The 27,396-nt window shown below is 52.2% G+C and overlaps 1 protein-coding gene across 4 annotated transcripts; it reads right to left on the bottom strand.

The window, feature by feature from the left end:
• Positions 1-394: 394 nt before the first annotated feature.
• On the bottom strand, positions 395-21,844 carry Rspo1 (R-spondin 1). Of its 4 annotated transcripts, none has more exons than XM_063287752.1 (6): positions 21,829-21,844; positions 16,812-17,156; positions 4,372-4,563; positions 2,241-2,390; positions 1,755-1,943; positions 395-1,134 (listed from the first exon to the last, which is right to left on the bottom strand). In XM_063287752.1, the coding sequence occupies exons 2-6, from the start codon at positions 16,903-16,905 to the stop codon at positions 971-973; spliced, it is 789 nt and encodes a 262-aa protein (XP_063143822.1). In that variant the 5' UTR covers positions 16,906-17,156; positions 21,829-21,844; the 3' UTR covers positions 395-970. The 4 variants fall into 4 exon arrangements, with proteins under 4 accessions (XP_063143822.1, XP_008762241.1, XP_038965941.1 ...); XM_008764019.4 differs by lacking the exon at positions 21,829-21,844 and adding an exon at positions 21,475-21,711; NM_001107980.1 differs by lacking the exon at positions 21,829-21,844 and adding an exon at positions 21,612-21,716 and having other exon boundaries at positions 411-1,134.
• Positions 21,845-27,396: the final 5,552 nt, after the last annotated feature.

Here is a 27,396-nt window from a genome sequence, read left to right as displayed (position 1 = left end):
AACTCCTGTAACTTTGGCTTCTGTTGGGCACCTGCATACAAGTGATACACATAAACTCACACAGGCACACATACATTCATATCAATGTTTTAAAATCTTTTTTAAAAAATGCAGAGGACCCAGTGACCGCCTTTCAGGTTTGCCTAAAGTTTTGTTCCTGTCAGAGGCTATTAGGGAGTTTTGTGTTTTTTTTTTTTCTTTTTCTTTTTTCTTTTTTCTTTTTTTTTTTCAGAGCTGGGGACCAAACCCAGGGCCTTGCGCTCACTAGGCAAGCGCTCTACCGCTGAGCTAAATCCCCAACCCCAAGGGAGTTTTTAAAATCAGGCCCTGCCCCTCCTTTCTCCCATGGGTATACACCAAACCTCACACCCTGAAAATGAATGGAGTGCTGGGGTTTGTTTCTCTCTTTTTAATTTGAAATAAACCTTTACGCAGTTTCCAAGTCAGGTCAGCCGTGACGTGCACCCCGGATGTGTAATGATTCTCCAACAATCAAGTCTCGAAGCTGGGAGTGCCTCTCAGGACAGGGAGAGCATTCTTCCCCTCGGCAGCTGCTCCAGTTTTGGTTCCAATCTGCCGTCCATCTGGCAGATGCTGTCCCAGAAGTTCCTCCAGAAGGTTCCACGCATTGAAGTTTAGCTTCAGGTGCTGGGAAAGGTTCTCTCAGTTACGCCTTCTAAGAGCATCCTAGGCTGAATATACAGCTGGGCCACAGAATGGAAATATCTTCTGTGACCTCAAGAGTGTGTGTGTGTGTGTGTGTGTGTGTGTGTGTGTGTGTGTGTGTGTGTGTGTGTGCGCGCGTGTGTGGAAGTTTTCAGATGTGGCCATATGTGTGCATGGATGCATGGATAGATGGATGGGTGGGTGAATGGGGTATGTGTGGACTTTCTTTCCCAGATGCTCCAGTTCTGGAAAGTTCTCACAGCACTGGATTCTTCCACACGTAACTGGAGACTGGTCACTGTGCCTAGGTGGGGCCTACTGATGTGAGTGGCCCTGCTGTCCCTGGCTGTGGCTGCTGCTGGCCTTTGTGTCTCCGAGAGTTGGAGCCTGGCTCCTTGCTGTTCTTCCTGGTCGGGTGCCTATTGGCATTCTCCCTCCGGCCCTGGCTCGCCTTCTTCCTCTTCTGCCCTGCAACAATTGGATAGTGGAGGAAAATCAGCAAAGGACGCACACACTCTGGATGCCCAAGGGTCCTCAGAAGGCCATGGCAAGGAAATGGGGTGGAAAAGCAACAGGAAGTCACCTCAATGCTTCCTCACACTGCAGCTTCTTCAGGGGACCTTACAGCACAGCACAAGTCTAAGAAACAATCCCTAAAGATTTACCTCTATCCCATTCCCAGTGTACACCAGACACCCTCCTTCTCCTCAGCCCCTGAACCCCAAAGACCCTAGAGCATTTCCTGGCTGTTCAGGACCAATGCGACAGCCCCCACTCCCTGCCATTCATCAGCCACCTCTGAGACTGGGCAAAGTGGGCAGTATCTACCTTGTTGCCAACTGCAGGCTCTGTGGCCTTGTCTAAATGGGTCCAAGTTTCTGGGGCTTAGCCTCCCCTCTCTGCTCTCCGAGGACCCTTCTAAAATGTACACCCTGAAGAAATGGGACAGCTACATGGATCATGCCTTCAGACATTACTAATTCCTGCCACACAGCATCCCACTGTTCTCAGCCAAGATATGCTCCCAGCTTGCACAGCATGGGACATAGATGTAACTGGTTCCCAGGATGCAGAAGCCTGCAGCTCACCCTCAGGGCAGGGCGTCCTGCGCACGGTACACTTCCGGGTCTCTTTGGTGTCTGAGCAGTTGGTTTGGTCTCCTCCAGGAGCATGGAGCACCCTGCGTGTCCGCTCTTCCGATCCCTTCCGGAAACCACACAGCTTCCTCTTCTTGGAGCAGGGGCCCCACGGTGACCACTCGCTCATTTCACATTGTGCTGACAGGAGGTGAGGTAAGAGGGAGAGAAGCAAGAGGCAAAGGGGTTACCCCGCCTGCCCCTGAGTGACCCAGGGAATCCACACTCACGAACCCACCCTCAGTTCAGACCTCACGTCAGGTCTGAGCTCTTTAGCCCAGAAGAAGAGAACCACAGGAAAACAAAACAAAACAAAAAACACCAAAAGGTTGTTCCAGAAGGTGATCCTTGTCTTCCTCCCCTCCCGCCTTCACTCAGTGGCCAGACTTCTATCAGACTCTCTGCTCTGGGTTCTGGGCCCTCCGCCTCCAGCCTTACCAGGACTGCCGCACTCCATGGTGCTGTTGGCTGCTGTGGAACCCTCGGGACAGGCTGGATAGCAGCGGCCCTTGTGTAAGTACAAGCCCTCCTGACACTTGGTGCAGAAGTTGTGGCTGAAGCAGGCCTCACAGTGCTCAATCTTGCATTCTGGGGACAGGAATAGAATACAGTCTGGCCTAGGCCACGATAGGCACATTCTTTTTATCTGTAATCCCAAAGCCCACACTTACTCCCGTTCAAAGAGGTCAGGATCTTGCTCTAGGTTGGGATTCCTACAGAGGAATCTTTCAAAGTGGAGAGATACCCAAGTAGCCACTCCCGAGTACTGGCTGGGACTCTTGCCAGCAACAGCCAACCAGAACCCAAACACTCTCAGATCCTGGGACTCAATATGAGGTCCAAAGTTTTCAGGGGAGGAGGGGGCCCTCTGGACTTGGTAGAGACAGACAGGAGTGTTTCAGCTTCCCAGAGCTCCCCCCTAAAAAGAACGGGACCGAATGGGAGAATGAACCCCCAGGCAGTACCAGTGTGGCACCCCTTCCCACATTGCATGGCACCCACAGCACCCCAGTACTGGGTCTCCTCCTGCCCAGAGCAGAAACAGTATACTCAGACAAGTGGGCACAATCCCAGGGCAAATTCCTCTCCCCGTGCAAATCCAAGTTCCAGGGTCCCTCCCTACCTCTCCTTGCCAGCTCCCCCCTTTGCGGGAGGTGGGCAGAATGGGGTTTGGCTGGGAACAGACAGGCCTTCCATCATCTCCCCTTCCGGACTGGGCGGTACTGGGTTCCTCCCAGTCTCTGGCACCTGAAGCCCCGCTGCCAGTCTAACCAGACTCTGACACAGCCACGAATCCCTTCTTCCCCCGGTGTCTCGAAGATCAATAGGGCAACTCCCAGGGCCCACCTCCCCTTACGGAGCTACCCACCTGCCTCCTTCTGTACCTCAGTGGCTTAATTTCAACTTTGCTTCCCTTCTTCTTCCTTCTGCCTCTCACCACCACCACCCCGCCCGCCTTGCCCAAGATGCTTAGATGCAATAGTAGCTACCATTTATTGAGTGCCAGACACCAAGAGGTTTATAGGTGTGTCTCCCAACAACCAGAGTGGGGGTGGGGGGACTAGCTCTTCCAACTTAAAGATGAGAGCAGTCAGGGGGCTGAGAGTCACTCAAGGTCATACCATGAGCTAGTAGCCAAGCTGAGATCAGAACTCCGATGGCTTAGCCATCACCAGGCATTTCCCCCCCCATCGCCTCTAAGCTATCAGCTCTAAGAACCTGTGGTCCCTTCTACCCAGCCTCCCTCCAAAGGGAGATCTGGAAATGACTTCTGTAGTTCAAGGGAGGAAACACTGGCATGGCTTACATGGACTGTTCACTGGATGTCCCCCAGAATGTCACAGAGATGGGATGGAGACAGGATAGCATGTGCCTTACAACACACGGGACTGTGGCTAGGGTGAAAAGGCAGAGCCAGAAGCCAAGAGGAGTTGTAAGAGAGCAGAATGGGGGGTTGGGGATTTAGCTCAGTGGTAGAGCGCTTGCCTAGCAAGCGCAAGGCCCTGGGTTTGATCCCCAGCCCCGGAAAAAAAGAAAAAAGAAAAAAGAAAAAAAAAAGAGAGAGCAGAATGGCCAGACTGGGGCTTCTCTGGAGCCAGGGTAGAGCTGACATGGGGTAACTAGCAGCAGGGGTATGCACCAGCAAGGCTGTGGGTCTCCGAAGCATCATGGTGGTTGCAGTGCAGAGGGCGGGATGGGAGACAGATGGACAGTCTGTGGAAATGGTATAGGTGACAGGTGCTGGGAGCCTAGATATGACAATGGGGGGAGGGTTGGTCAGCACAGTGAGAGATTAGTTTCTGGGTCTCTGGCTTGACAGATCAATTTAACACTCCGAGTGACCTGTGGGAATAGAAGTAGGGGCAGATATGGAGAGAGAAGGATGGACTTCTGGTGTGTGCACTGTGGGATTATAGGTGGAGTATCTAGAAAGATGTCCACCTGGCAGTTGTATATGTGAATCAAGAGCCGCACCCCTCTTTCCGGTGCCTGCTCAACACTTCTCACTGGCCAAAGCACAATCCTCCAGGATCCGGGGCCTCTCCAGCCCCCAGCCCCACACACTCACTGATGCATTTGTTCATGTCGGGGTTGCGGGCATCAAAGTATCCAGGCGGGCAGGACGGCAGGCAGACGCCCACCTGGCGGATGTCGTTCCTCTCCAGCAGAATGAAGAGCTTGGGCGAGCATTTGAGGCAACCGTTGACTTCTGAACAGAGCTCACAGCCCTTGGCACAAGATTGGCTCCCCTCAGCACTGACTACAGGGTAGAGAAAGGATGAAAAGGTATCTGTAGAGTACACCCCATATTGCTGGGCTCCCACAAGGATGGGTCATGATCCTTTTGGGGCTTTGTTGCACAAAGGGAATGTGAATCTCAGAAGGAAGACCTACGTGAACAGCTCTGTGCAAGGCTGCCTTCAGGCGCAGGCCCAGAACCCCTAACTAGGTGGCGTAGATGTCTAGATCTGGTACCCTAACTTCCTGGCCCCAGCACATCCTGAGCTTGTTCTTTATCCCCAGAGATGAAAATCTATATGTCCCTTTAACTTACCCCGTCTCTCTCCAAGAGGAGGAAACTTCAGCCTAAGGTGCCCAATGTAGCTTCTCAATTGCTGGTAAAGTTTTAAGATCAAGAGCCACCCTGGATTAAATGATCCAAGGAGAAAGACTGAAAGACGATTGGAATAATCCATGCCTAGACTAATAGTCTCAACTTGAGGGGCTTTACTTCCTAGGAAACATTTGACCAACCTTTTCTGTTTCTTTCTTAAAAACTGGGTCTCTTATAGTCAGATGACATTGAACCTCTGTCCTCCTGCCTTCACTTCCTGGGTACTGGGATCCCAAGCGGATAGCACTACATCTGGTCTAGGGGGTTTACAGACCAAAGCCAGGGCCTTGTTCAAGCAAGGTAAGCAGAGTATGGAGTTACATCTCCAACCCTAGGGATGTTTTTAAAAAGATTTATTTTTTACTTTATGTGTGTGTGTTGCCTGCATGTATACATGTGCACCATGTGTATACCTGGAGGCTCGGAGGGCTGCAGACTGTGGTGAACCACCATGTGGGTGCTGGGAACTGAATGCCAGTCTTCTGCAAGAGCAACACGTGCTCTTAACGGCTGAGCCATCTACCCAGTCCCTATGGACTCTTTTGATCATTACAACCAGAGAAGCGAGTTGCCATTGGGGCCAAGAGAGTAGAAATAGAAGCCCTTGATAGCCAGGCAGTGGTAACACACACCTTTGATCCTAGCTAGCCCTCAGGAGCCAGAAGCAGGTGGATCTCTGAGTTTGAGGCCAGCCTGGTCTACAGAGCAAGTTCCAGGACAGCTGGGGCTACGTGGAGAAATCCTGTCTTGAAAACAAAACAGAACTAGAGAAGCCATCGAGCATTCTCCAGTGTGTGGACCAACCCTGGACGAAACAAATGGTGTGGTCTAAAAGGTCTGTGACACTAAGGCTAAGACATCCCGGTTTGGGGCTGTCTGTGAAGGCAGCATGACCTTCCATAGCAGTGCTGAGTCTCAGCTCTCATTCTGAGCCTTCGTTAACTGTTCAGCCCGCACTCACCCATCATCTTCCACGTGCCACACGATAAAGCCAGGGGTCAGGCATCAAGTAAGTCAAGCTTCTCTGCAGACAGGCTGGCCTTCCATGGGGTGGACACCCCTCTATATGTGAATGCTATATGTGAGCCCCCAGTCAGCAGCACTGGACTCAAGGGTCTGGAGAAGGCTGGCATAGTGGCTTACGCATGGAATCCCAGCATTCTGATAGACGAGGCAGGAGGATTATGAGTTGGAGGTCAGACTAGGGTAATAAAAAAAGGTATTGTCTTTTTAAAAAAGGAGAAAAGAAAAAAGAGAGAGGGAGAGAGAGAGAGAGAGAGAGAGAGAGAGAGAGAGAGAGGAGGGAATGGAAGGAGAAAGGAGAGGAGGAAAGAGGAGAAAAAGGACTCTTAAACGGGGAGAGTCTCTTCTTCAAGGACCAGTAGAAATATGTCTTTTAGAGAGTAGAATTAAGGGTACTGGAAGGAACAAGACCAGAGAGGGGCATGCAGATAATTCGGGGGAGGGAATGGTGGGAGATAAGGTATCTTCTCTCAGTATCACACTAAGGAACTTCAGTTCCGTGGGCAGTGTTTCCTTTAGAGAGACCTTTGCACAGGACTCTTCTAGATGCTAACAGGAGGATGCGAGAGAAAGGTTACTGATGCCTATGAGACCTGGAACCAGCGCTCAAAGCGAATCTCAGAAGTATTGCTTGTCTATTTGTTCTGTGTGTAGTAGGCTGCGTGCATGTGAGTGTGCAGGTACACACCTCCACACGCGTGCACATGGAGGCCAGAGAAGGACCCTGACTTCCTCCATCACTCCCTGCTCCATGGCCTTGAGACAGGGTCTCTCACTTGCCCTGAGGCTGGACATTTTGGCTAAGCTCAATGACCAGTGAGTGCTCACGAGCTGCCTGTCTCTGTCCCACACTGACGGTGTTACAGGTATGCACAGCCGGGCCTGGTTTTTGTTTTCGTGGGCCCTGCGGATTCAACCTTGAGCCCTCATGCTGGCAGAGCAAGCCACTGAGCCATCCTGCCCCGACCATTTGTACTTTCAGCTTTATGACTACTACTCCTAGAGTAGAGCAGGCTGGCCTTGAACTCATAGAGATCCATCTACCTCTGCTTCCCAAGTGCTAGAATTAAAGGTGTGCCCCACCATTCCCAGTGTTTTGTTTGTATTTTGAGCAAAGGTTCACTATGTAGCCCAGGATGGCCCCAAAATTGGCCACAGGCTCCTCTTAAGCTATGTGGCCAAGACTAGTCTTGATCTCCAGCTCCTACTTCCCGAGTACTGGGAAGACGGGCTTGTGCCACCACATCCAACTTTATGAGGCCCTAGAAATGTGCTTTGCACATGCTAGGGAAGCCCTTAACAAACCAAGCTACTTCCCCAGCTTTCTTTCCCTTTTGAGATCGAGGGAGATCTCACACTGTAGCCCAAGTTAGTCCAGAACTGCTATGTCCCGTAGCCTAGGCTTCCTTGAAATATTCTCCACCTCTGCCTTCCGAGTGCTGGGATGACAGATGTGAACCACCAGACCCATCCCACTGTGCGTAGCCACTGTCCTTTTTACAGAGGCGATGAAGATTTTAAATTATTGGACCATGATGCCTCAGCTGGTACGTGTTCCAGGCATAGGGAACACAGCATACTAGAGGCAAATAGAGGCCATTGAAGGGAGTGTGGAAACCAAGGGCACGGCTCAGTGGCTTCTTCAATGTGAAACTTGTTTGCATGGAGTCAGCGGTGCCCCCCCCCCCCGTCTGCTCACTGCAGGGGCAGCTACACGGCAGCTCTGTGGAGTCTTTAGGGCTTTGCTTAGCTGTGTGCCAAGAGTGTAGAGTTTAGGGACTGTTTCCATTTCATGGAAGGCTTTGTGAGTCACCAACACTTGACTCAGTTTGTTTCAGAGCTGAATGATCACTCTGTTTTTGCCTCAGCCTCAATGACTGAGGTGGTCCCAAGTGTCCCTCCTATAGCTTTGGTTTTGGTCCTATTTTTCTTTTGTTTTTGCTTTCAGCCCTGAAGAATGATGCACAGCCTTCAGGTGCTGGGTAAGCCTGTTACCACTGAGCCACGTCTTCAATCTTTTTACTTTGAGATAGGAGCTCGTTAAGTTGTTCAGATTAGCCTTGAACTTGCTCTATAGTCCGGGTTTGCCTTGCACTTTTTAAGCCTCCTGCCTCAACCTCCCAAGTACCAGGGCTCTGGGACTGCACAATGAGACTTAGCTCTTAAGAGCAAGATTGCAATATTCAGTCTCTCTGCTTAACCACTCTGTTAAGACAGATTGGTGTCAGGAGGTGATGGCGAACACCTTTAGTCTCAGCACTCAGGGCAGGGGCAGGCAGATCTCTGAGGTGGAGGCCAGCCTGGTCTACAGAGAGAGTTCCAAGACAGCCATGGCTGCACAGAGAAACCCTGTCTCAAGCAAGCAAACAAACAAACAGATTCGAATAGGCCTCAGAGTCCCAGTGTTCAATGCCACTGAACCAGCCACTACATTCTTCCCTATTGACGTTGGTATTGGCTATGGAAGTGTGGCACACCCAGAGTCAACATAGGACAATCTTAGGGAGAACAGAGACTGGTAACATCAGAAGCTGAAAGAGAAGCAAGGCCAGATCAAGAAGAACCTCAACTCTACAGGAGGCACAGAGACACTAGTTCAAAGGCAGCAAGGAAGGCTGACAGGAGCCATAGTTAGGCCTCCATGTGAGCAGCCCCCCCCCCCAGTGCAGTGGACAAGGGGCTGGCGAAGTGGCAGAGGAGAAAGCTGAAAGCTACTCAGGCCAAACCCCTCCAGAAAGGATGGCAGAGGTATCACACACCTCTCTGGAAGCCAAGGGAAGAGGATTTGCAAGTCTGAGGCTGGCATAGGACACTTAGTGAGAACCAGCTTCAAAAATCGGTGAGACAGAGCAGGACTGAGAGCCAGGAAAGAGGCAAACAGAGCTGAGATCTGCAGGGGGCAGATCCCCAATACCAGGTGTTGGGCTGTGGTATAAAGGGAAATACACAAGTTAAGGTGACTTCGAGACAATGAACTTATATATCAGGGTAATCACTGACTCTTCACTGGGTCAGAAATCCCAGGAGAAGAACGGGATTGAGAGTTTTGTCATGCTGAGTGGGCAGTCCCAGTGAGACACAAGGAAAGGGGACCACCAGGCAGTGGGGCCTATGGGGCTGGAGCTCAAGAGACACAGTTTATCAGTAGATTGACTGTGGCAACAGCCAGCCAAGGCGAAGTATTGCAGGACTATAATCTCAGTACTTGGAAGGTAGAGGCAGGAGGATCTGGAATTCAAGGCCAGTTTTTGGCTATACAGCAAGTTCTAAGCTAACCTCAGCTAGGCTACATGAAACCCTGCCTCAAAGAAACCCAAACACCAACAAAACAACCCATTCCCACATACACACACAAAGCCAAGCAGGCATGTCAACGGCAAGGGGGTTACAGCACCAGCTCTCCACCTCATGGTGGCAGAACAGATACTCTGCATAGCAGATATTCACATTACGATTCATAACAGTAGCAAAATTAGTAATGAAGTAGCAACAATATAACCTTAGGGTTGGGGGAGGCCTCACAACAGGAGGAACCCGTGTATTACAGCGTTGTAGCATCAGGAAGGTCATGAACAGAAAAGGAAGAGATTAGCCTTGCTGAATGCAAACTGAGAGATGGGGAAGGATTCTGAAAGCATCCTGTATCATAGGAGCCATGAGAAGAGAGAGTACTCACCGGGAGAGGGAGGTACCAACAAGTCGAATGCTTGAATGACAAGTAAAGAACCAGGAGCAGGTTTAGTTGGTAGCCCGACTGGCTTCAGTACGGGAGGCACAAAAGGAATGGAGTAACATAAAAAATAATACTGTGGGTTGGGGATTTGGCTCAGTGGTAGAGCGCTTGCCTAGCAAGCGCAGGGCCCTGGGTTCGGTCCCCAGCTCCGAAAAAAAGAAAACGAAAAAAAATAATACTGTTGTTTTCGGAAGAGTGACTCTGGAGCAGCAGATAGTAGGACCAGCTGATGCCCCAGGAGCTCCTGTCCTCCACAAAGAAGCAGAGAGAGAGGGGTGTAGAAAGAGGTAGGGGAGGGATCTTGGGGAGGTGCAAGCTGGAAGAGAGAGAGAGGAACCAAGTTAAAAGGTAGGAAATCCCGGGGTTGGGGGGTAGGTGGGGGTCGAGATGGTGGTATATGCCTTTAATCCTAGCACTCAGGAGGCAGAGGCAGGAGGATCTCTGGACTTGTGGCCAGCCTGGTCTACAGAGGGAGTTCTAGGACAGCCAGGGCTACACCAAGAAACCCTGTCTTGAAAAATTAACCAACCAAACATACAAAACAAAAGAAAACAACAGTAACAAAGGAGCTGGGGAGGAAGTAGAGAAGGCTTCAGGAAGCAAGGGAAGAGCAGTGCGCACTCAGGAAGACTAACCTGAGCCCCATCTCCAGGGACAGGGTGAGCCTTGTCTCAGACATGGGGGAGGGAAGAAAGGGAAGTGTGCGGTGGGAAGGTTGGTATGCCAAGACTCAGAGGCACTCAGAGGCAGAGAAACTGATGGAGTGGAGACCTGAAGAGCCTGGGAGAGTCAGGATACAGACCCTGGGTCAGAGGAGGGTCCAGAAGCCATCATGAAGGCTCTTAGGCCCTTGAGGGTTCAGAAGCTCAGATGAGGGGACTCAGTGATGGGAAGGTGTCAGCTTGGTGACCCAAGGACTGTTTACCAAGGTTCCCCTCACCCCTAACAGCTTAGAGAGACTCAAGAGTGGCAGGGACGGTACCACACAACTGTGGGAGGGGGCTCCACGGAGGTAGAACTGGCTCACACATGGGAATATGACCTTGAATGGAGGACCCAAGGAAGATGATGCGTGTTTGGGGGATGCATAGAGGATACAAAGGGGAGGGGTTAGAGCTGTAGCTCAGTGGGTTGAGAGGCTCCCTAGCACAGCATGAGCCTGGGTTCTGTCCCCAGAATTAGATCAATCCGGTGTGATTGTGCAAGTCTGCAATCCCAACCCTAGAGAGGTGGAGGCAGGAGGATCAGCAATATAAGGTCTTTCTCAGCAGCCTGGGCTATTTGAGACTGTTTCAAAGAGAAAAAGAAAAAGAAAAAGAAAAAGGAAAAGGAAAAGAAAAAGAAAAAGAAAAAGAAAAAAGCACAGGAGAAGCAGAAGCTCTTTCCTGGGGTGGGGGTGGGGGTGGGGCATTCACTGCACAGCTAACGGTGTTCCCAGGACTGCTGGGAGCTGAATGCTAGGGCATGGTGACAAAGGTCTAGCCAGCTGTAGGGAAGCAGGATTGACCCTGGGACAGAGAGTTACAGAACAGTGACACAGAGCACTCACTCTCTGAGCCAGTGGCTAGGGGAGAAAGGACACTCGTGCCTCACAGGAGGAATGGCCTGTGCAAAGGCCCTAAGGTGCTGAGTGCCCTGGAGTTCAACAAGGCTTTGTCCCACAGGTGAGGAGAGGGATCAGATCCCCACTCCCTGCTACTCTAGGGTGGCGATTGAGCCCAGAGCTGCAGGCTTATCTAAGGAGGCTTCTCAGGCTCAGGGGAGGCAGGGAGGGGCTGGAAAGGACACCAGCCTTTCCCATTTACCAGCCACTGCCTCTGCTCTGGAACCTTTTGCTTCCCAGGTACATAGTATCTTTTTTAAAGTTCTGTATGGATGTTGGGCCTGCACATATGTCTGTGTACCATATTCACCCACGGTGCTGGAGGAGGCCAGAGGAGAGAGTTGAGTCTCCTGAAACTTGAGTTGCAAATAGTTGTGAACTGACATGGGTGCTAAGAATGGAACCCAGGTCCTCTGCTAAGGCAGCCAGTGCTCTTAACTGCTGAGCCGTCTCTCTAGATCCTCAAGACCCCTTTTCTGGCCACATAGGCAAGGCTTCTTTCTCCTCCAGGATGCTCTCCTTGATCACCTCCCTGCCAGTTTGGATGGGGTCTTTTCCTGTGGTCTCCTCTCCCCAGCATTTGAATCAATCCTGACAACCTCATGTTGTCATTTCCACTGAGATGTCTCCTCCCACTAGAAAGGGCTTGCGAGGGCGGAGTTGGTCTCATTTCTGAGTGAAAGCCCAGGGAAGGATTGAGACTCCCAAGAGGTGGAAGTATTTAATGTAGAGCTGAGGGGCAGTGTGTGTTGTGGGGTCTCGAGGTTGTGATGTTGGCATAGATGCCGGTGAGCACCCACTGAGCGGGGAGAGCCGGGCTGGGCACAGGTAGGCACTCAAGTGAGCTACGGCAATGAGAGAATCCTTGGGACTCATGTTAGTGCTTGTGGGTGAACTCCAGCCTTGGAACAGCTGGATTCTGTAAGACAGGCCTGAGGCGTGGTGGTGGGTAGAGGATGAAGAGATGGTGGAGGATTCGGCTGGAGGAAAGAAAGCAGTAAAAGGCAACATGGATTCATCTTGGGAATGGGGTTTAACCCTGGATTCTCTGGGATAGAGGCTGTCTGTTGTGTGCACATGGTGCCCAGGACGTTTGGGAGTTCAACTCAAGAGGAAGCACAGTACCACTTCAGGGCTGGAGAGATGGCTCAGTGGTTAAGAGGCATTGACGGCTCTTCCAGAGGTCCCAAGTTCAAAACCCAACAACCACATGGTGGCTCACAACCATCTGTAATGGGGATCTGATGCCCTCTTCTGGTGTGCCTGAAGACAGCTACAGTGTATTTATATATAATAAATAATAAATAAATCTTTACAGTGTAGACCCTCACTGTATCTCACAAAGGCCAACATGCTCCCTTCCTGCCTTGCCAAGGCTAGCCCAAATCTCCCATGGAAGCCTCTTGGTGGCCTATCAGCAGCCACAGCTCAAGGGAAGGCAAGTCCAGACTCTTTATCCCTTATCTTTTTTTTTGTTGTTGTTCTTTTTTTCGGAGCTGGGGACCGAACCCAGGGCCTTGCGCTTCCTAGGCAAGCGCTCTACCACTGAGCTAAATCCCCAACCCCTCTTTATCCCTTATCTTGGTGGGGAGAGAGAGCATAGCCAGTAGGCCTCTGTGCCTCTCCACCGCAGGGACTCCACAGTTTGGGTGCAGCTCGAGGGAACCTGGACTCTGTGCCATGGTCTGGGGCTTCATCACAGTGAGTGGGGCTTCTATTCTCATGGGTGCTGGCTTCCTATGGGACAGAGTCCACTGTGGGAGGGGCAACTATGTAGTCTAGGTTAGGCTCACTATGTAGCCCAGGCTAACCTTTCACTCACAACTATCAACAGTACTCCTGCCTCAACCTCCCAAGAGTTACGATTACGGACTTGAGCCACCATGACTGTATCCCTGGTTTTCAGTATAGTTTCCTGGGAGTGAAAGGAGCTAAATGAAGGGAGAGGGACAGGAGCACAGGCAATGGGAGGGATACAAGTACCAGAGACAAGGTGTGGGGCTCAGGGAGGGAAGGAGAGCTTCCCCCAACCAGGGCAGGACCGAGTAGAGGGTCCTGGAAGGAGATGGGAGCAGGAACTGAGGAAAGGTATCCTGGATGGAAAGAGGGTGCGTGTGAAGAGGAATTTGTGAGATGCCGCCACCTGAGAGTGGGTGAGGCGAAAGAGAGGGAAGGAGGGGATCCTCAATGGTTCTTTTTTTTACTCTCTCACTCCATGCGGGGAGACTATCTCTCAGACCTCAACATCAGACACTTCTAGGTTCAAAACACCAAAGGCTCGATTCTCACCAGTGGTTGTTGACGGACACACCGGAGAGGATGACAGACAGGCAAAGGGCAGAGGCTCCTCTGTACATCAAGGTGTCCTCCTCTACTGGACCCTCCCAATGCCCTTCCACATGGGCCAGAGCCTTCCTCTTCCCTTCCCCCATGATACCCAGAAACCATATTGCAAAACGGTCTGATGGGCCTTGAGAACTGAAGTCTGAATGGAACTTTATGTTTTACAAAGTTTGCTTTAAAATAAGAAAAGGTGGATCTGTGTGAGTTTACGGCAGGCCAGTCTGGCCTACATGGTAAGTTCCAGGACAGCTTGGACTGATAAACAGAGAAATCCTGTCTCCAAAGAACCAAAAACCAAAAAAGGAGGAGGAGGAGGAGGAGGAAGAGGAGGAGGAGGAGGAGGAAGAGGAGGAGGAGGAGGAGGAAGAGGAAGAACAAAAGAAAAGAACGAAGACTAGGCTGGAGAGGTGGCGCATCAGACAGAAATGCTTGTTGCACAAGCCAGATCACTTGACTTCAGGTTCCCCAGAATCCATGTGAAAGCTGGACCCATATCAAAAGCATCTATGGTCCCAGCACACCAATGGGAAACAGAAAGAGAAGAATACAGGCCAGCTAGCCCCACTTAGAGCGGCGAAGAGATCCCAATCCTGTCTCAGACAAGGGGGAAAGCAGGGACTGTCACCTGAAAGTTGTCTGCTGACCTCCACATCCATAAGTTGTGTCATAAGAATCCTCTGCCCACCATGAATACACACACACATACATACACACACATGCACACAGTGTACTATTTTTAACTTCATAGATACATATAACATTTATATGTATGTCTAAAATTGGGGTGTGCATGCCTGAGGTCCTGGTCCAACCCCCAGTACCACCATTAAGCCAGCAGTGTACCCATATCTCTCTCTATCCATCACGCCCAGACATCTGGTTGTGCTCTTATGCAGTGACATAGCCACCTCACAGGCGTTTCAGGATCACCATGTAACAAGGACCAACTGATGGCACACGCCGTCATGCCTGGGGACCCTCACAGCACTGAGTTCTTGCCCTGTCTGACCTAGACTCTGACATCAGTCAGTAATACAAGCTGCTATACAGGCTGCCCAGGCACTGATGTGGCTACTTCAAAATCAAGCATATTGAAACTGCTGTGTTTGACAGCCATAGACAGAAGCCGGCTCTACTAAATCCCACTTCAGTGCTTTTATGTCCGTTCTACTGACTTCAACCCCGGTCTGATGTCCACCTGAGTCTGTGGACAGATGACCCTCTGTGGGTGAACAGGATCACCATGCCTGCCACATGAGTGAGGCTGGCCCCTCTCTCTGTCTCAATGTCTCTCTCTGTTTTCCCATTTCGGAAATGGAGGAGACTGATTATAAATCACTAAACCACATCTGGCCCATGGAGTCCAAGACACTGGCCACAACAGAGGCATGGGGAGGAGTTCGAAGGCCTCGCTGCTGCTGTTGGAACCTCACCTTCCCTAATTATTTCTTAAGCTGGGGTTTTTTCCAGCTTCACCAATTCTCTCAAGCCTCCCTCTCCCGGCTGAGTCGCTCCTGTGGAGAGAGCCTTGGCCCTCTCTCAGCCTTCTCTGGCTTGTGGGCATCAGTCCCATGAGAAAAGTGAAGCAAGGGGGAATTGGGCGAGACTTCGGAAAGACTTCCTGCCTGCACGACAGCCCTTGATGGGGGATGTCGAAAGAGGGACAAGGCCTTGGGAGGGAGAGGCCCCCACCCAGCTCTCTGGCAGGGTCACTAGCATACACTGGCCACTCCCAGTACAGAGTGCCCCCATTACTGCAGCTGTTAAGCAGAGGGTAAGGGATGCCTGGGTCAGGCCAGGAGGCTAACATGTTAACTTAGAATTTTAGCAAGCGGTTTTAACGGACCCTGGGCTCACTGAGCTCCACGAGGAATAACTGCAAACTATGAGACTATTGGACTGAGGCAAGAGGATTACTGCAAATTGGAGGCCTACATAGGAAATTTTGGGCCAAACAGGGCTACCTAGCAAGACTGTGTTTCAAATAAACAGAAGGGACACAAACAGAGAAATAAAAGAAAACTGGATTTGCTATTTTTTCCTTTCCTTTATAAAAATATTTATTTTTAATAATAAGTAATTATATTATGTAAGTATATAATTTATATTTATCAGTTATATAAATATCTGTATGTATATTATAAATATTAGTAATAGATATTTAATAAGTGTGTTGTGTGTGCTCAGGTGCGCACACACACACACACACACACACACACACACAACTCAGGTGTCACATCTCCTGTTGCTGGAATTACAGATGATTGTGAGCTGCCCCTCATGGATGCTGGGAAACTGAGGCCAGGTCCTCTATAAGAGCAGTACATGCTTACTGAGCCATCTCTCCGTCCTGATTGTTTATTTGTTTATTCGTTCGTTCTTTCTGTTTTGATTTATAAATCAGAGTGTCTCACTCTAGTCTGACCAACTTAGGCATCAGAGTCATGGCAGCCTTGTCCAGCTTCCTGAGCTGGGGGTATAGGCTTTTCTTTTCTTTTTTTTTTTTCTTTTTTTTTGGTTCTTTTTTTCCGGAGCTGGGGACCGAACCCAGGGCCTTGCGCTTCCTAGGTAAGCACTCTACCACTGAGCTAAATCCCCAGCCCCTATAGGCTTTTCTTAAGCTCAGAAATCTTACAGGGGTGCCTTACATGGTAAGGTCATTGCCACTTTGAAGGGTGCGCTGGCTTTAGCTTGGGGAATCCCATGCCCTGATTTTTAAGTTACTGGAGAAAGTCACACCTCCCCTTCTCTTCTGTGCTGTTCCTGTCTGTCATCAAGCAAGCTGGGTGCTAACTGTCCAGGTGTGCAGAGCCTCTGTCCAAAGGATTGCAGTTCAGAGAGGTGCCCTGAATGTCTGAGCCTGGGATTGGGGGATAGGGCATGCAGGGTAGGGCCTCTCCCCACCCCTAGGAAGCATGGACATGGATACCCTGCAAAACTGGTGTTGGGTCAAAGGGCCTCCTAGGGAGGTGTTGAGTCAGAAAGCAGAGTCTAAAAGAGGAAAGAAGGTCAGTAATGAGGGGTTGATAAACCAGTACATCTCGACAAATGAAACCACCCCCCCCTCCCCGATAATTCACAGAGCTACAAAGCAGGGACAAATGAAACAGCCGTCATAGAAGAAAGCCACTAGAGGCTCTCCAGTCCCGCCCACACCAAGGCCCTCAGCAGCTCAGCCCCAGAGGTACTCACTCCGCCTCTGTCTCTTGCCCTTGATCCCCCGGCTGCCCACAGCGAGGTGTGTCCAGCTCAGAACCAGGGCCACCACACACAGCCCAAGCCGCATAGTCACTGGCCAGCCCCGGGCCCCTTGCAGGAGGGGTGGTCTCTTGCTATAGGCTCTGAGGCTGGGTCAGTGGCAGGGGACCCAGGCCCAGGCTGCAGGCCAGATCCACCATAACCTCAGCTGGGATCTGAGGGGGAATGGAGCCAGGTTCTCCATCGGTCCAAAGGGAGGTCCTGTCCTGCTTGAAGCCACCTCAGAGGGTCACATGAGAAGTCTTCTCACGCCAGCAGAGAACCACCCTCAAGACAGACCTGTGGGTAAGGAGAGAGAAGGGTTAAGTCCATGGTGCCCTAGAGCCCGAATTTACATGTCCTCCCTTCCCTGCCCTGGACTCTGTAGAACTCAGGAAGTCTGGACACTGTTGCACATCCCCTACCAGGCATCTCTGGAGAAGAAATCTCATCCCTCTGTCTCCAGGCGTCCTGCATCCTAATACTGGGAGCAGCTACCTGAGTAACTGGAATACAGTGGTTACCCAAATTAAACCTGTGCATCCCTAGTGATTTCTCAATAATAGGAACCAGCTGGCCCTGGTCCTGACTAGTTCTAAGTGGAAGTCCTTCTTTAGGTCTACCCTACAGACCTCATGCTGCTAGAATAGCCTGACAATTGTAAAGGAACTCTTTGTCCTCCCATGAGTGACTCCTCAGCTTTCTCTTCCCAATGCTGAGTCACCCATGTGCCTTTCACCTGTCCCAGTCCAGAAGTTAGAGCACCAGCCTCTAGCAAGCAGGCAGACTCTGCACGGCCCTCTGGGGTTAGAGGGAGAAAAGGAAGTGAGCGTTCCCCCCCAGCCACAGAAACTCTGACACAGCAGGCCTGGCGGGCCTGGCTTTTGTGAGGGGATATAAACAGCAGCAACTGCCCGTCCTGGCTAGAGACGCAGAGAATGGCAATAATCCCCCAGCCTCGAGAGAGCTTGGGCTCTGGACCCAGCGGCCAGGGTGATGGGGGCAGGGGCACCCGTCCCTCCCCGCCCGCCACAGTGTCTGAGAAGTTGGGCATCTGAGCTTCAGGGTTAAGGAGGAGCAGGAGTGAGAGTTTCGGTCCCACTGACAGGGTCATGCACTCACAACAGGCTCGCCCACACGCCTGCCGCAGAAAAATTACACCGGCACACCCACTTTAGGCTCACAGGGTGAGCGTTTGACCTGTTCCCCCACGAGGCTCTGTTCACCGGTTAGCTGTCATTGGACTGGTCGTTTGGCCTCCCTGAATCTCAGGCTCTTCACCTAAGAAACCGGGATTGGTTCTGAGTTGTTTTGGCTTACTAATGAGAAATCCGAGATACTCAGCATAGAGCCTCCAGGCCCCTAGCCTCTCCCCTTCATCTCCTCTGTGCCCAGTCCACCCCCTGGCCTCCCAAAGAGGCCCCAGCAGAGCCCACCTGCACGGGAGATAAATCATTACCCCCTGAGGGAGTTCGGTACCTCCCTCCTCCCTCCTCGGCCTCTCCCCCTGGCTTTGAAGGCCAGACACACTCAAGTGGTTAAGCTGCCTGTGAGAAGTGTTTACGTGAGCTTGATAGATCCCACCTGGTGCTGGAGCTGGAGCCCGCAGAGATGCCCCCACCATCGCTGGTGCCCCACAGCTGCCATTGCCTGTGCACCACCTCCCACCTAGTACTCCGTGCCAAAACTTCCCAGCCCCTGCGGCACACCCCAGCCCTGAGAACCATGGATATCCAGCCAAGTTTCCCAAACTAGAGTCCCCAGCCCCAACAGAGTCTCCGTGCTGGATGTGGCCCCTGATGGTCAGGGGTACAGACTTCAGAGTCAGGCTGCCAGGTTTGCAAGGCCAGCCCTGTGGGTGAATTAGCTGTGTTACTTTGGGTTACTGGCCTGGAAGCTTTGAACCTATTTTCTCATCTGCAAGAGTCTGGTTTAGATAGGGCTTAGGTGAGCGTATCCACAGTGTTGCTCAGAGCAGGGTGGGCAATCGTGGGGTTTCAGTTAACGTGGTTACATTTTTCACGAATGAGGTTTCATTGTGTGCCGATATGGCCCTGGATAAAGGAATTTAACATTCCCTGAATCATCAGGGTAGCATGCTAAATGCAGAACCCTGGCATGCAATTGCCACATTTGCATCTTTCTGGTGACTCTGGTGCTGAAGAGGTCACCTCTCAGGAAAGCCTGTGTCAGATAGGGTGCTAGGATTGGGCAGTTCCAGCCCACCAGTCCTTGTGCCTGTGAACACTGACTCAAGTCTGGGGTCAAGCCTGGATCTTGACTTTGGCCTCATTCTGTGGGGCCCACCAGTCAGAAAAGATCTAGCTGTCTCTGTACTCTTGGTGCACACAGAAGGGCACCTGGTACTTCACGGGTAAGGACTGACCAGCCTAACCAATGGTAACTCCTAACCCTTCTTACTCTCCACTCCTTCCCCATCCTCCCAGCTTCCCCTCTGGCCTGCCCTTGTCACACTCACCAAGTCCCTGCCAGTGAGAGCGTCTTCCCAACCCCCACGGGATCTCCAGGAAACCTGTCTTTGCTTGGCATGGAGAGGAGGGGCAGGTGTGAATTTCATCGGCATAGGGGGCTCTGGCTTCCCCCTGGAGTGGAAGGAATCTCAAATACTTTCGGGCACGGTGTATCTTTATCTCAAACCAAGCAAAGGAGCTAATAGTTCATCCATACCAGGGAGTCCAAGCAACAGACAGGAGCAATGCAGTCTGGGTAAAGAGCTGAGCCTTCGTCCCTGTGAAGGGGCATATGCTACAGCTGAAGCAAATCTCAGGCTGGGAACAATGGCCCAATGTTGCCAGACTATCTGACATTTTGCTGGAGCGACTTAAACACAGGACAGGTCTTAGATCAGACAGTTTGTGGTACCGAGCTCCTGAGGGTCACAGATTACTGCCTCTGAGGTTTCTTTTCCCTCCAGCCATTCTGGGTCCCACCTGGACACCCAAGGGGACACTGGCACTCTGGAGGACAGGGAGAGGAGCTAGAAGCAGAGGGTGGACATTTAAGCACCCTTGCTCGTTTCTACCATCATTTCCGATTTACTCCGGGCGTTGAATTGCTATAGCTCACAAGTTCACTTCGGAGAACTCATCATACCGCCCTGTGGGAAAGAGCAATGACCAGCGTTGAAGGCCACGGGTGCTGGTGGGGTGAGAACGACCTTGCTGGCTGGGGCAGAATCCCACATCTCCTTCCGCCTGCAGGGGCTAGCCCTTCCATTTACTCCGTCACAAATGAAGGAGAAAGGTTGGATTACAGGGAAACATAGCCCTGTGGAGTTAAGGATTTTAAAACTAATTTGCCTCTGGGAACTATGTGTCTGGATGTCCCGGAGAGATTGGCTTTTGAGAGAGCTAAGGAGTTTGGGTCATCACGGCTCTGGGGATGGGCCAGTGCAGGGTGAAGAATCTGGGGGCCAGAGGCTGAGATGGCCAGAGATCACAAACTGTGGTCACATGGGTCAAGGAGGGGAGAACCTACAGGGTGAGGAAGGGGACTCAGCTGCTGTGGGTGGAGCTGAGGGCGGAAACTCAGCCTGAGCAGGGGCTGCAAGAACTTTCACCTCCTTGCCTGCCACAACGTTGTTAGGATGAATTGGTATTCCTTCAGATGTCAGATACAGGCCCAAAAATGTAAACCATGTCGATGGTTTCTCACTAGCCAACACTCCCATCTCTAGGATCAGCACCCAGCCTAGGAATCGGATGCCAGAAAGAGCTAAAGTATTTCTCGGCAGGGGTGGAACTGAGTACGTGCCTGTGGGACCTGTGGGCATCGCAGAGCCATGCCAGGCTCGGGGACTGTGCCCACCCCGTTGCCCCCAAACCCAGAACGGGGAGAGAAGCTCTGCTCCGTCTGCTTGAAGCCCTGCAGCGCTCACTGTCCATTCATTCTCTCATATTCTCTCTGTCTCTCTGTCTCTCTGTCTCTCCCCCACCTCCCTCTCCTCCCTTTCTATCCCTCTCTCTCCCTCCCTCCCTCTCTGTGAAGCCCTGACAGGTGCCAGAGAAGAGGATTCACTGCCCCCCCCCCCATGTCCCCAGCATCCCCACGAGCACCGCAAATGCGCAAGGCAAGATCGGGTCTCCCGAGCCCTGTCCACCCTGAAGTCCCTGGGTGGCCGCAGCACACCTCTCCCCTCCAGGCCACGGTGCAGCGCATCGGCCTTCTACTGCGTCAGGCTGGGAGGAGGGACCCAGTTTACACGAACCGGACTAGGTCGCGTGGGTCGGGGCTGGGTCGCAGCTAGGGTGCGTGGGTCGCGTGGGTCGAGGCTAGGGACTCCAGATGGGGCTGGGTCGCAGCTGGGTTGCATCTGGGATGTGGGCAAGGCTGGGTGGGGGGGGACTGGGTTGGGGCTGGGGACTTGAGGCGGGGCTGGGTCGCGTGGGTCAGGGTTGGGTCACAGCTGGGTTGCCGCTGCGGTGCGTGGGGGCACGGCTGGGGCGGGAATGTCGCGGCTGGGGACTCGGGGCGGGGTGTCCCGGGCTGATGCGGGACGAAGGGATGGGGTCGGGTTCTGCCCTGCCTCCCTGGCTCCGGCTGCGCTCCGACCGGGACCCAGGACCTCGGGGCAGACCGCGCGGGCCGCGGGACTCACCTGGCGCAGCGGCCGTGGCGGGGCAGCCCGGAGGGGCGACGGCGCGGCTATTGGGTCCCGCGTTGCCGTCGGCCCCGCGCTCCGCCCGCTGCCCGGTTGCTCAATGCCTTCTCGGCCGCCAGCGCCCCGCCCGGCGCATTGGTGCTGGGGCGGCCCGCGCGGGCCCCGCAGTCCGCCGCCCGGGCTCTGCGCCCCGCGCCCGGAGAGGGGCCGGTCCCCGGCTCGCACGAGGGAGGGAATCCCCCGGCGCCACCCCCGGCCGGCCCCCCTGCCCGATCCGTAAGAAAAAACGGACTGGAGCTCCGGGCCCGGGACTTCGTAGCCCCCTCCCGCACACCCGGGCTAGGGACGCACCGTCTGCTCTGTGGCGAACGCCGCGAGCTCACGTCCCTTCTCCCCGCTCCGCACCCGCTTTTCTTGGGTTAGGAGCAGGGACCAAGGACGCTTGCTAAGGCCCGTGCCCTCATCAGAATCTTGGAAAGGGGACAAATATAGAACGACAGGGCTTGTGACGGTCGGTCATTTCCTTCTTCCCTTCAGGGTCAAACCTTCAGAGCATCTGACCAGTCAGGAAGACCCGGAGAAGGAAAGTTTCCTATCAGCGGGTCGCACTGGAATCAGTGTGGGCTATCCTACAATACAGCCTCCAGTCTAGTCCCTGCTCCCCCATCCAGTGCCTGTGTGGCCAGGACTAAGTTACTTAACTTCTCCCAGCTTCCCGGTTTTCATCTGTCTTGAGGGCTTCGTGAAATGAAGGATGCCCGATTCTGGACAGGAATTCAAAAAATGTTTGGGAGATGACAAAGTAAGAAAGGAAGGTGTAACAGACACCTGCAGTGACCTAGGGAAGGTTGAAGTTAAACCTGGAGGAAAGGAGGGAGCCACACGCCTGAGGGTGGCAAACAGCTGTGTTCCTCCCTCCTTCAGACTGGATGGAGAGAAACTCAAACGGCAATCTGCTCAGTTCCAGAAGAGAGGATGGGCTGACTGGGGGGGTGGGGGTGAGTAATGAAGACAGGCTGTGGAATCTCCTTAGTGGAGGAGGGAGCCCTGACAGTTGAGCCAAGGGCACAGGGTCGCTGGGAGTGATGGGAGGTGGTGGTGATGCCAAGGAGCGAATGGCCCCTGGGGTGTCCTGATGGTCAAATGACCAGGCAGCAGCAGCAGGGTGGCTAGCCTGAGGAAGTGGAGGTGCTGGCTCTCCAATGCTCAGAGTCTGGGCTCACGCTCAGAAGCCTCCCCAAGTTCATAGACGCTGGTCCAGGACCCTGCAGCCACTCCCAGAGGCCCTTCCCTCTCCAGCTGCCCCAAGCCTCATGTGTCCGATCAGCCCTTGGCTAACGCTCTGCACCTAATCAAACAGCCTTAAATGCCGAAAACGCAATGTTTATTTTATTTTTTTTACACACTTGCATAACTCCCTGACCAGCCACGCCAGGCGTTGGGCTTTTGTTTGGCTTTATTTTGTTGCAGAGAGAGAGAGAGAGAGAGAGAGAGAGAGAGAGAGAGAGAGAGAGAGAGAGAGAGAGAGTGTGTCTCAGCATCGGCCCCTAGAAGGAGAAGCTGTCAGTGCTGGGCATAGGCTCAGGTTTCTCGCCTGAGGAAGTCTGTGGGAGTTGAGCAGTCTGGTTGTGTGGCTCATGGGTGGGTGAGAAAGGGAGGAAGGCCCCTGGGTGGGAGGAGATGGGGGTTAGAGCATGTGACCCACTGGAGGCATAGAGAAGAGATTTTCCTGTGCATTTAATATATTCCACACACTGATTTGCAAATGTATAATCTATGGCCTAATCTTCCAACCACAGATTCTTCTCTTTCCTTCTTCCTCCCTTTGCCCTTTCTTTTACATTTATTTATTTATTTATTTATTTATTTATTTATTTATTTATTTATTTATTTATTTATTATTTAGTGTGTGGAGGGGTGCACACAGGCTCATGGAGGCCAGATATCATACGACTCCTGAGGATGGGACTCAGGTGCTCAGACTTGGCAGCAAGTCTCTTTGTCTGCTGAGCCATCTCGCTGGCTCCTTCTGCCCCTTGCTTATCTGTGTGAATGCACAGCCTCTGAGATGTCAGGCAAACCGCCCAGAGACTCGCAACCTCTAAAGCAAGTGATCTATAAAAGGATGTAGTTTCCCCTGAGAAGGTTCTGCTGCTTCAAAATGGGCACTGGTGGATTCTTCTAGAAGCATCTTCTTCCCCTACACTTCTCAGCTTCAAAATGTCAGCCGGATATGAGGAACATCACTCATCTTTGCCTGCCCTTGGCTGTGCCTGAGCTCCAGACAGACAGATCTTACTCATCCGGCTGATCTCAGCACCACAGTCAGACTCAGTGGCTATTTGATGGTCCGGGTTGTCATGGCAGCCAGAATGGTCCATGCCTCTCTGGTTCTGCGGGCTTAGTCGGGTGCCGCTCAGATGCTGTGGCTCCTTCTCCAAACCCAAGTCATGCAAACCAAGCCTGTGGAGCTGCTGCACATTTGCAAATGTCCCCCATACTCCAAGCATGTCCCTTTCTTCCTAGCAGGGACGACCTCAGCACATGAGCCACCAGCTCAAAACAGCTTCAGGAACAATGTGGATTCTTATCTCTCCTGTCAAGAAGTGTTGAAGTAAGAATGGGGCAGAACCTCAGTAACCCTGTCTGTCCCATAGGTCCCTTGCCAAAAGCCACCGTGGCCTCCCTTAGAGCCTCTGTGCCTCTATAAATACCTCTCCCCAGAGTCTCCACCTTTGCAACAGAAGCTGGAAACCCTATTCACCCTCCTGTCCCACGATGTACCTCAGCTCTCCTTCTCTTTCCTCCCTCTAGTTGGTGGCATTCCTACAATGTCCTGCAGCCTTTGCCAGGCTCAAGGAACAAGGGGATACCTGTCTGAAACACCTCTTTGCGTCAGGCTTAAGTATCTTCTTCATGACCCATTCTCCATTCTCTGCCCTTTGACTCTTCTGGAATGTTCTAGACAATATGGACATCGTCTACCATTCGGCTCCTACCTCCCTGCCTATCACCATGGTCATGCTGCTTACCCTCACTCAAAAGATCCCTTCCCTGAACTGTGTACTGTAAGATACCCAGCCCCCTTCTCTGTCCCTCTTCCTCACGCCTTCTTTGATTGATTGTTCTCCACCTTAGTTTTTGGGACTGGGTCTCTCACTGAACCTAGACTGTCTGGCCAGTGAGCCTTTAGGACCTGCTGTCACCTCCCTCCCAGAGCAGGCACCTGCTGTCACACGTAGCTTTTTAATGGATGATGGAGATCCAAACGCACATCATTATGCTTGTCCAGCAAGCACTTTACCCACTGGGCTATCTTCCAGACTGTCTTTTGGGTTCTTTTTGAGTCAGAGACTTCCAATGTATCTCAGGCTGGCCTTGAATTCATGGCTATCCTTCTGCCTCAACTTCCAAAGTGCTGTGATGACAGGAACACACATAGTTACACCTGCTTGATTCTCCTCACTCTGGGTAATGATGTCACCTCTGGCCTTCCCTAGGCATCTCAGCAGCCTGCAGCCCCCAGCCAGTGTGAGCACGCGCACGGCGCTGAGGGATGGAAGGATGGACTGTAGGCTCCTCCTCTTCAGCCTCTCAACACTTGGGACTCCTTGAGACAACAGAGACTTGGGGGCTCACACTGCACCTATTATCCAAACTGCCAGTGATTTCCTCTCTTACTTGGCATCCTCCTGACTCAGCCTCCAGAGTCCTGGCATATGCCAGCCTAAGCAGGTGTGTTTTCCTGCTGCTCAGTGCTCACTAGAGGCTGCCTGTGTTCCTTGACTCATGGTCCCTTCCCTCCATCCTTCTGCTCTCCCTTCTGTCACCATCTCTTCTGTCTTGGAACCCTTATGATGACACGGGGCAAGGCTAGAAGATCTAAGACAAATTTCCCATCAGCGAGATCCTTAATGACAGCTGGGAGGTCCTCTTGCCATGTGGAGGAACGTGCTTGCAGGCTTTGGGGGTTTGGATGAAGATGGCTGTGCAGCGAAGCCTCCCACAGCACGCTCAGATCCTTCCTGCGGATCTGGCCACACTTGGAATGGAAGCCAAGGTTTCCACCTGATTCATAAACCCTCTGGGACCTGCCTCCGCTTGCCCACCTCGTTCTCCCTGGCTATCCCTTGACCACACCAGAGCCACTGCTGCCTGACGGAAGTTCTCCTTCTCTCCCTGATTCTCCCCTTCCTTCACCCCCTCCTCTTCCGGCTTCTCCTTTCCTTCCTCTTCCTCCCTTTCCCTTTTCCTTTAAGATGTAGCCCAGGCTGGCCTGGAACTCTATGAAGCCAAAGATAACCTTGAATTTCTGTTCCTCCTGTCCCTATCTTCTAACACTTCGTTGTGCTGGGAATGGGCATCTGTGCCTGTTCAGCAACAGCTCTATCATCTGAGTCCGGTTCCCAGCCATCAAAGGCTTTCTTTCACTTTGACTTTTCTCCCAGGTTTGTACTCCGCCTACTCCTCAAAGGTTCTTCCTTCCATCACTAGTATTGCTAGCAGACTGTTTCCTGTTCCTTTCTCAAGAGCACTTCATCCTAGACTTTGATGTTTTCTTATCTTTTGTTTAGTTTGGCGACCCTGATGACCCCAGAGCTTTGCTACATGTCGAGCAAGCCCCAGGCAGCCCAGCACTCTCCTCATGTTATTATGTTTCCTTCCTTGTTTGCCTCGCCTTTAAGAATATGGGCATAGGGGTTGGGGATTTAGCTCAGTGGTAGAGCGCTTGCCTAGCAAGCACAAGGCCCTGGGTTCGGTCCCCAGCTCCGAAAATAAGAAAAAAGAAAAGAAAAAAAGAATATGGGCATCTTCACAGTGGCGTTGGCCTGGCTCTCCATCACTGAAACTCAGGGTTTGCTCTATATGTCAGTGCATCAATGAGCCTCAGTTTCCCCCTTTGTCCACTGGTTTTAACGACACCCTCTGTCCCAAAAGGTTACTTTGAGAGCAACCAGATAATAATGGCAATGGTCATTACCTGCAAAAAAAAGGAGTCTACTGTTGTACCAGGAATTTCAAGACATGTCGCTAGTGTTTCAAGAAAAGTCATTGGGTGACAAGGGACAGAAGCACTCTGAAGCTGGGTCAAGGGGAAGGAGGTCTGTTGGAAGATTGTGGTGGGTAAAGCATCTGAGGGGGTGGAGAATGGGGGTGGGGAGCATCTCCTTCCCTGAATCATAAGGCTCTTCACTCTCCATCTGTCCCTTGGAGGGGTGCACAGTCCCTCCTCCCACATCTCTCCTTGCACCTGGTCTTTCTCTATGAAGACTACCTACTTCTATTTGCACATGGCCACTCAGAGCCTCAAACAGCCTCGATACTCTATGACCAATGGCAGGGCTGTTGAAGATCTACTGTCACAGGGGTCCTGAGGCCCATTCCAGAAAAGGATAGTTCAAAGCCCTGGGTGACCTGCCTCGTTAATCTCTGATAAGTCACCTGGAGGCAAGGTGGTGAGATCCCAGGATGTGAGCGGCTGTCTGGGCACACGTGCCCTCAGAGTGGTGGAGCACATTCTCAGTCTACTCTCTCTAGAGCTTCAGCATGCATCTGGTCTCCTCCAGACACATTAGCACACTCACTATGTGGTCCCAGACGCACAGAGATCTGCCTGCCCCTGCCTCTTGAGTGCTGGGATTAAAGGTGTGAGCCGCCATGCCCAGTTCCAGGGTGGTTCTGATCTTCGCAGCAGTCAGACCTTTAGTTCTATGCATACTTCTGGGAAAGCAGGATCAGCCTGGTGTGGGGCATTGCTTTAGAGGGGACACAGAGAGTGCAAAGCACGCATAGACATAGTTTCCTCTCTGATCAATCGCTATGATTGATCAGGCTCCAGCAGTGTGGCCAAGAGAACGGAGAGAGTAAGACACGGCTCGTGGTTTTAAGAACCCAGTTTTCCTTGACAGGCCTTGGTCA

This window comes from Rattus norvegicus, chromosome 5 (assembly GCF_036323735.1).
Source record: "Rattus norvegicus strain BN/NHsdMcwi chromosome 5, GRCr8, whole genome shotgun sequence".
Lineage (NCBI taxonomy): Eukaryota > Metazoa > Chordata > Mammalia > Rodentia > Muridae > Rattus > Rattus norvegicus.
This window is presented reverse-complemented; position numbering and strand designations above follow the sequence as displayed.

Excerpts from the sequence above, each read along its gene's own strand:
- Rspo1 (XM_063287752.1), bottom strand. The coding sequence starts at position 16,905 with ATGCGGCTTGGGCTGTGTGTGGTGGCCCTGGTTCTGAGCTGGACACAC. Across the intron at positions 4,564-16,811 it reads GGGCAAGAGACAGAGGCGGA|TCAGTGCTGAGGGGAGCCAA; the intron begins GTGAGTACCTCT and ends TCTACCCTGTAG. Across the intron at positions 1,944-2,240 it reads CATGGAGTGCGGCAGTCCTG|CACAATGTGAAATGAGCGAG; the intron begins GTAAGGCTGGAG and ends ACCTCCTGTCAG.